Below are 8,955 nucleotides of genomic sequence, written 5' to 3' on the forward strand. Positions count from 1 at the left end.
TTTTTTATATGCCTACCGATTCACAGATGAGCCCCCTAAAACTACCGATTTTTCATTTATTCGACCAAAAATTACAGATTTTTTCGTAACACTGACCAAAAAGTCATATAACCAAAATCATATTTCCAAAATCACTTAATGTATTAAACTCTATATGGAAATCACTAGCAACCAGAACCAGAAGTTCAACAGAGACAACTAAGGCCCGTGTCTGCACTTCATGAAATCGAACGCGCTGATAAAATGTTATATGCAATTTATCAGCTAATGTAACCCGGCGCTCTAGCAGCATTAGAACACGACATCAAACATGAAAAATGTATAGGACTTCACAAGCTCGATTTGTGGGTTAGCACATCGAACACGTAAAATCCCAAATATTTTTCATGTTCGATGTCGCGTTCGATTGCTGCTAGAGCGATCCAATCATTTGTTGGGTGAAATTCCCTTGTACAATTTTCAGATCGACACTTCAGAAAGGCCTCATATAACCACTATGAAGCAAATCTAAACTATCTCCTTTAAATAAATGAAAGATGTTAATTTCTCGTGCTGCTCTTCATGGGACAGATTAGCTTCCATCTCCGACAAACCCCCTCCCCCCCCCCCCCGCTCAACACTTCAAAGCCTACCGAAAACTACCGAAAAAATCTTTAACTCCTAACGAAAACTACCGATAAAATTTTGATGCGCCTACCGAAAACCGCCAAAATAATCTGGCCACACTGCTTCTTGCGACGGTCTGAAACCGGTTTTAGTCGCAAAAATGACAGCTACGCCGGGCTGCGTTTATGGGGTACAGTTCACTACTGCAAGTGCGATTGGAACATCCACAGTGGTCGCTCAGGTTGGTTTTTACATGAAAGGTAGAATTTGAATATTATTTCATCTGTTAAAAACCGTTGGAACTATTTCAAGAACAGAAAATTGTTTCGATTGCAAATTATTGTTGAATAGTAAGCCATAGTCAATCAAAAACCGCTGATTTCTTTGGATATTAGCAAGCTCCTGTTTTTAGTAGCTTCGTTTCATTACAATTCGCACGTGAGCTCATAACTCTACGGATTAAGCATTAATTAATTGTGCCTTTTTGTTCATCTTCTTATCAGCCTCAAAGTAAGAACTTTAATCCCAACCCAACGCCCGATTAGTCGCTAGCTGCAATGCGTTCCGAACCAATTGCTCATGACTGATTGGCACTTACACAATCACACCGATTCTAATACGCTCAGTGGTGAGAGGCTCAAAGTGAATACGATTAACGCATTTCACCCTGCCCTGGGTGCTACCGGGCAAACTGGAATGGAGTTTTTAAACTATGGCCTTGACGCGTACAACATAAACACGCTCCCGTTTCGGGAGTGGATCGCAAAACCGCAGCCAACAGAGCACTGCTAAGGATTCCGCGGTTGCGGTTTATTAAAAGAAACAAATGCTCAGAAAACGTGGTCCAAATTAATAAACTTGCTGCTAGGCTGTGTCCCGCGTGGGAATCGATGTGCTGTGCCGCTCCTTCGGGAGCTCTCTAGGAAAGTAGGAAATTGTTGGTCCACTCTCACGGACACACACATATGAAGTGTTCTTTCTGTATGCAAAGATTGTACCGCTTTGAGCAAGGAGCCCTCTGAACAGTCTGCGTCACTTGGTCTGTGGCAGCAACGCAAGCAAGTGTGTGGTAGCACGCGACAGGAAGCGCGCGCTTATCGCGGCTAAAACTACTCGGACTAGAAAGGGCACACAATCGGCCACAACGGGATTCGATTCGTTGCAGGTTTTAAGCATTCGCTGTGCTGTGTTTAGTGTGTTGTGTTTCGTTATGCTGCTGCTGTACCCAGCACGATCTTGGGAAACAATCGTTTGAATGTATTTCTAAACTAATCTAACGACAGCGTGCGTTTTCTTTGGATCGTGAATAGCAACGGTGAACAACAAGAGAAGAAGCATATTTAAGTGAAACGATCACAATTGTACAGAAGTCTGACAAATTGTCCCAGAACATCATCCTTATCAGTATCAATTATGCAAGCCATCGGCTACAATGAGCGGTAAGTGAGCGTCCCAGAACCGCAGGAGGGGACCGTCATTTTGTGAAAGTGCGTAATAGCAAAAGGGGAATGGTGGATGGGTGCCATGTTGCGAGAGCCACAGCGGACAATGTATCAATCGAACGCATAATTCAATCGGCACACTATACACTGCTTTAATCTGCCAAGATGACCTCGCAGGGGGAAATTAATTACTGCAACGATGAGTGTAAGCAAAGGGAAGAGTAGCTGCGGAAATGCAAAGGTCCATCGATTGCGCAGCATCAACAGAGATTAGCACACAGTAGTGGCGGTATAGTTGGATCATCAGTGTTCGTTGAAAGAAGATCAAGTACCGAATTCACATCACGTTCTTCTTTGCATCATCTAAACGAGCTGCCGGAACACGACGCTATCGTATACTGAGCGATGATAAGCCCGGCAGAATACCCGTGAGAGAAAGTGGCACAGTCACCGCCGGTGTCTTATCACACCGTCATCGTTTGATGATCGTCACGTTGTGGTGCGTTCTGTCCGAGGGCGCTGAAGCGTTCCATCCATTAATCGAATGCGTTTCCGATTTTGCGCCACCGAATGTGTGGCCTCTTATTTCAAGTACTTTCACATGTGCCGTTTTTTGCCCTCTTACCGACAATTGCAACCACTCGATGGATGCAACAATCCCAGGCTTAACCACAATCTAAGCCCACGGTTAATGATGGGGCAGGGCAGTGTGTGTGTGGTGTGGTGACGAAGTAGGACGTTATCTTCATCAAGAGAGGATCAGTTTTCTCGTTTTTTTTATGGCTTGTGTTTTGTGACATCTCTTTAGGGCCGCACAGAGAGCGAGAGAATGCCTTGAAAAGCGTGCTGCATGGTGTAGTTCTTCAGTCGCATTGGAGCAGCGAACCGGGACCGAGATTCTGCGGCTGAAGTTTTAAGAGAAAGTGTGTCGGAGTGTGGACAAAATAGCAAAACTAAGGGCCATTAGAAGACTCGAAACAATGATGTAAATAGAAACAAGCACACGCATCAGCATCATCATCATTACTCATCCAAACGCACAGTGATCGTTGTCCCCATCGTTCATCTCTCAACCTCTTTTGTGTTGTGATGCTGTTGTGTTGATTCGATTGAGTCCTATTTGACTAACCTCGTTCTCTCGCTCGCTCGCTTGTCTCAATGGCGCATTGAACCGTCAAATTTCGGTGCGGTACACGAATGTTCTGTTATCAGAAAACAAATTGTCCCGGCTGCTTCCATTCGTTCCATCCCGTTCCGTCCCATTGCACGGACTGAGGGAATGAAGAATACATTCCGTTTGTTTGGGTTTCTGATTCCAGATTTTTCGTCGACAATTACTCCACCATGGACGAGGACGATGAGCTGTATCTGAGCTACGACTGGTCATCGGACGCGATGTCGATTAAAAGTGCCGGAAGGTGAGTTTTTGTGGAAAAACAGGGGAGGAAGGAAGTTAAATAGGTTTTATAAAATTGTTTGTTCGCATCTCTGTCTCTCCCAGTGACTCAAGCAAATCGGATGACATTGACCAGAACGGCGAGCGGCTCTCGTTGGCGTACGAACGATTGTCACAGATCCCGCGCAAAATCGCCGAGAAGTTCTCCCGCACGACGACGATCCTCGATTTGAGCTACAATGAAATCAAGTAAGAGAGAGAGAGAGAGAGAGCGAGATCAATGTGGAGGATCTTTCCCACTGGTACTCATTTGTCCTTGTGTCTTCCTGCAGAGACCTCTCCTTCCTGACACACTTCCGGCAGCTGAACACACTCATCCTGGACAAGAACGTACAACCGGACGAGCGGACGCTACCGACCCTTCCCAACCTGGAGCTGCTCTGGCTCAACCACTGTGATATCGTTAACCTGCAGAACTGGATCTATCGCATCCGCGAATGCTGCCCCTCGCTCAAGTACCTATCGCTGATGGGTAACCCGGGTGCGACCTCCTCCTTCAACGGCAACTCCACGCTCGAACACAACGACTACCGGCTGTTCGTGATCAGTATTCTGCCGCAGTTGCGCTACCTGGACGACGCGGAAGTGACCGCCGCCCAGCGTACGCAGGCGAAAAGCTTCAAGCACAGCTACAACCTTAACCAGGGACCGTACAACATCTTCGAGACGGTAGGGCGTCGTCAGCACCCGGTACTGCTGCCTAGTGGAGCCGATGCTCCTGCCACAACACCACCCGTAACAGCAACAGCGACGGTTAAGACAACGCCAACGACGACCTCGACGGTAACATCAACCTCTAAGCAGGTAGCAGCAGCTTCGACGAAGGTGTCCACCGGCACCGCACAGAAGAAACCCCGAAAGCGTCGCAACGGTGCCACACAGTCACAGGGACATTCGTAATTACCTTCCCCCACACGTGGTGCAAGGTGTGCTTCCATTTTTTTTGTAATAAACAATTGACCTCAAAGCATTATTCGGATGCTTTGTGCACGATTACAGCAAAAACATAAACAACGCCAAACTGTTCGCATTATTAGGAAGATTGTTTTGAGAACGAGCATGAAGCGTGACCCCTTGTGGTTGGTCTAGATAGGGCTCTAGTCTAGCTGCCCCTGCTTGGAGCTGGCAGTGTCTGTGTGTGTCTGTGTGTGCTAGAGAACGTTTTGTGGTCACCGGTCAATGTCCCGTGGCGGTTGGGAGCAGTTGGGAGCTCTGGCTAAGAAAGTTCTTGATTGTAAATGACGTCAATCGGCTGTAGCTGATTGTGCTTTGAGTTTGTGTGCAGCAGGCGTCTCCCATCTGGCAGGCAAGCATCTGATATTTCATCGCACTGGTCACCTTGGTGGTGTAATCGAATCCACGCTCTGCTCGAAGTGGCCCCGTGTCCCGTGAAGGGAAACATCCCGAAGTGCCCTGGCCCCATCGATCCACAGGTGCGATTGAAGGGGGGTTTGGTCACGTGCTGGGTGCGAGAGTACGGCGCAGTTAGCCGGAGGTTCGGGGAAGTTCCAGGGAAGTTGCTATTTTTAAAAAAAGAAAGGGCACATGATGTGCATACGCCATGCACGTCGGGTGCATCCATTCGGGTGCTCACTACTACCGTTGGCATTGAAAGCCGACGCAACCCGAACAGGTCCCATTATGCAAGACGCGTGTGCTCACGTGTGGCCCTGATGTACGCGTGTACTTGGTGGACGACTCATCGGTGGCGCAGCAGGAAGGGTAGATTTTACCGATTGATACCGGTTTTGCAATTGTCACACTGTGGAGTGCTGATTTTGCTAGATAGTGGAGTAACAATAGACCACGAACCTGGAGGAGGCGAGCGGGTTCAAACCCACAGGGGGAATTAGCACGATCGAAAACCTTGTTGTCATCTTCTCTCTACCCCCAAGAGTGTGCCTTTAATTCGCACCTGTCTGTTAACTGAGAGTGGACAGACAACCAATCCAAAACGAATCCACGGAAGTGACTGTGTGCCTAAAATTATCATTAATTTTTGAGCGACTAATAATAAAAAACCGGTTTAATCAATACAACTGTACTCTTGATACCAAATAAGCGGTTGTGCAGTATATGAGCGGACATTTATGTCCACCACTGTCCTCAGCCGATTGCTGTAAAATCCACTCAGCCCGTGGTACAGTGTTGCCAACATTTGAATTACAAAGTGGTCAAGCAACGCGCCTGTATCGGGTCGTCTGTCTGACCATATATCCCAACAGATACATCGTTCCGGCGTGATAAGCGTGATCTACCCCGCATGCCAAATCCGCGATCCGTGCAGTGCTTTGATCATGTGCTTTGCCCTTCGCGTACCAGATGCGCGCGAGAGCGTGTGCCCTTCATGTGCAACTGCGATTCGCGACCATTCGGGGCCCTTTGTGTGCACCCGAATCGATCGATCGATCAATACCGCGATCACTACCCATCTAATGGTAGTGCTGCTGCTGGTGTTGGTGGTAGAGCCGTACGAGGTTGTGTTTGTTTTGCGTTAGACGGAGCGCGCAAAAACACGCACACAAGCGCACAAGTGACACCACACCATGCGCGAGTCGGGGCCGAGCCAGTCAGTCGAAACGCAATCGAGAAGAAACAAGGCAAGCATTTCGGTTTGTGAGGCCGTTGCGGTCGTCCACGCGTGCTCCCGAGGTGGCGTAACCTGAGGTGATTTGAGATTCAAAATTTTACAGTTGTGCCGCTGCTGCTGTGTGTGTGCGTGTGTGTGTCACCCTAAGGGAAAGGGGAAAAAGGAGAAGGGGTCAAAGGTGTGGTTTGGCATTTGCTAATCGATTTTTAAACTACCGGTGACCCGTGATGAAAGTAATAGCCGACCAAGACCTGTGGTGTGGTGTGCCGTTGTGACCTATTGAAATCCATCCAGTGCAAGTGCAAGTGCGTGTCTGCAAATGCAAATTTACAGTGAGAGGCGCCTGGTGTTTTTGTGTTTTCTACAACCAACGCCACAGTAACGCGGTAAAAGGCGCACGAGGCTTGACAGTGTGACCGCAGCAGCAGCAGCAGTGTCGTTTGTGTTGTGCCAGCTCGTGCAAAAACAAAAGAAAAGCCTTTCGGTGGAGTTGTTGAGTGGCGGAGGGTTAGGGGGTTTTGGGGGGAGAGCGGAAACCGGTTTTTTTTACAGCCACCCCAGAGACAGCCCTTTCGAGCCCTTTACTGGCAGTAGTGTTGACTGCCCCCAGCTCGTACGGGGATCCAGTGTGTCAATCTCGGGCAGACGTACCGCAACCATTAGGAAGCGCAAACAAACTAAAAACCACACACAAAAAAAAGGCGCAACAAACAAACAAAACGAATCAAACACGCACATACACAAACTGTCTCGAGTGCGCTCTCGTTGTCTCTCTCCCTCCCTGACGGCCGGAGTGCGTGACGTAAGCGCGCGCCAACCCGTTCGCGAGCAACCGCGCCCGGTCGCGCAAAACTGTGCGACGCGTCGTTCGTTGCGGCTGTGTCTTTTCGCTAGTGCGATATCCAGGTGTGTGTGTGCGTTTGTGTTTCCTATACATCATTCATAAATTATCGGCCAAATTGCGTGACTAAAGACGAACGTCAGCGTGTTGTGTTGTTGCGATCGAATGATCTAATGGTGAAGCAAGCTGGAGAAGATCAACTTCCTCTCTGTGGCGCACTGATCGAATGTAAGTAACACACAGTGGACGTGTTGACGTACTGGGGAATAGCGATCTAGTTCACTATGGATAGGATAGGTGTCGGCGGTCCACGTAGGCTCTAACTGTATGTGGCGGATTTGCGTTGGCAACGGGCTTGAGCTGTGTGACACAAATGCGCGTTAGAATGCGGATACTCCAGTGTTTGCGCTGGAGTGACCTTCAGCTACTTAAGTGATAAAACTAGTTCCACACAACCACACACACACACATCTGAATGTGGTCTGAGGCAATTAAACGGATCCTACTGCTGGCTCCATACACGGCGGGAGGGGTTGCGATATAACCCCCTTATCACATCTCACCCCAGCTGTCTGGTCTTTCTGTGTGTGTGTGTGCCTGTTTATGTAAGAGAGGTGTCCGAGTATGTGCATACATACATTTTTTATCAGCCCCCCCTCACTCGCACGCGTTTGCAATTCGTAATTACACACCAATCGTCTCCCGCGCCATTGGTTCGCGCATAACGCACCACCACGCTCGGCCGTCATTCGCGCGGAGATTGTGTGAGTGATCTCGTTGACCACTGGACCGGCCTGGGGTGTGTGTTAAATAAACAGCTGCCCGCGGATGAGATACGGTCGCGTATAAATCACATGCCTCCATCCACCATCCTGCCCGCCGTTGGATGCTTTCTTCCCTCGCAGCGTCACGCATCTTTGTTAGAGCGCAAAGGGCTTGATCGCCGTTGATCGCACGTGGTAAAGGGTGTTTTGGAAATCTGCCACTCGCTCGGCAATGCCACGGGTTGTTTGCTGGACAACGAAGTTGGGTTTGAAACAAAGTCACCCTTTCCTGGCTACTGGTTGCTTACCTCAGCAGCTACCGTCCCCCTTCGATCTGGGTCAGTGATGGCGCAGCGCACCGCTTAATGCTAATCGGAAGCAGCCACGATCGGTCGAGCGCCGGCCGGACCACGACCACAGCCGAAGGGCACGCGGGGCCAAACGTGCCCGCGTTCGGCCATCGAACCAATTGTGCTCAATTACGCCGAGCGAAGCGAATTTCCAGCGTGCTGACCTGGCCACTGGACGGAACCGGACTGGTGGTTCTGCCGGTGGGGTGTAGCGACGCGTTCAATGACTTCACTTGACCCGGGGGCCGGGTGATTTCATGCCGGTTTCGAATTTTCGAACGCAGTACACCCCTCCACACGTGGTCAATAATCCAATGAATAAGCCGTGCGGGTTGGTTAACCCTGACCTGGCAAAAGCAGGCAAAGCGTTTATCGTACACGGCACGACCCTCTAAGACAGCCCCACGAAAGAAAGCAAACCCCTTTCTAAACCGTCAAGAAGAAGCCCAACGTATCATGTTTCTTTCGCCAAACCCTAAATAACAAGCCTTTTTTGTTGCTTCTGTGTGTGTGTGTATTGGTTTGCTCTATCTCACTCACAAAAAAACGACACAATCAAGCAAGCCTTCCCCGTTGTTATCAATATGGACGCGATGCGATAAGTCGTGACAATGAAAATGGCAATAATTGCAGCTCGGTGCATTCTTCTATCGATACACTGTGTATGTATGAGTGTGTGTGCCTGGGAGGGGAGAAAATAACGTAATCCACTTGAAAGCGTTGCTATTTGTGGCACATTTGTTGTTTGTTTCTAAGCGACCTCCCCGATCGTAAATGGAAACAATTTCTCACAAAGATCTGTTTGTGAGCAAAGAGAAGACCACAGAACACACAAAAGTGCATTATTTGATATTTCATCCAACAAAAAAGGGATACAGAGACCCCCAACACACAAGAGCAGTCTCT

At 48.9% G+C, this 8,955-nt stretch overlaps 1 protein-coding gene across 2 annotated transcripts; it reads left to right on the forward strand.

Moving 5' to 3' along the window:
- Positions 1 to 1,169: 1,169 nt before the first annotated feature.
- Positions 1,170 to 4,530, forward strand: LOC121591356 (leucine-rich melanocyte differentiation-associated protein-like). Of its 2 annotated transcripts, none has more exons than XM_041911748.1 (4): positions 1,170 to 2,045; positions 3,368 to 3,466; positions 3,550 to 3,693; positions 3,777 to 4,530. In XM_041911748.1, the coding sequence occupies exons 1-4, from the start codon at positions 2,020 to 2,022 to the stop codon at positions 4,402 to 4,404; spliced, it is 897 nt and encodes a 298-aa protein (XP_041767682.1). In that variant the 5' UTR covers positions 1,170 to 2,019; the 3' UTR covers positions 4,405 to 4,530. The 2 variants fall into 2 exon arrangements, with proteins under 2 accessions (XP_041767682.1, XP_041767683.1); XM_041911749.1 differs by lacking the exon at positions 1,170 to 2,045 and adding an exon at positions 2,087 to 3,033.
- Positions 4,531 to 8,955: the final 4,425 nt, after the last annotated feature.

This window comes from Anopheles merus, chromosome 2L, assembly GCF_017562075.2.
Source record: "Anopheles merus strain MAF chromosome 2L, AmerM5.1, whole genome shotgun sequence".
Classification (NCBI taxonomy): Eukaryota; Metazoa; Arthropoda; class Insecta; order Diptera; family Culicidae; genus Anopheles; species Anopheles merus.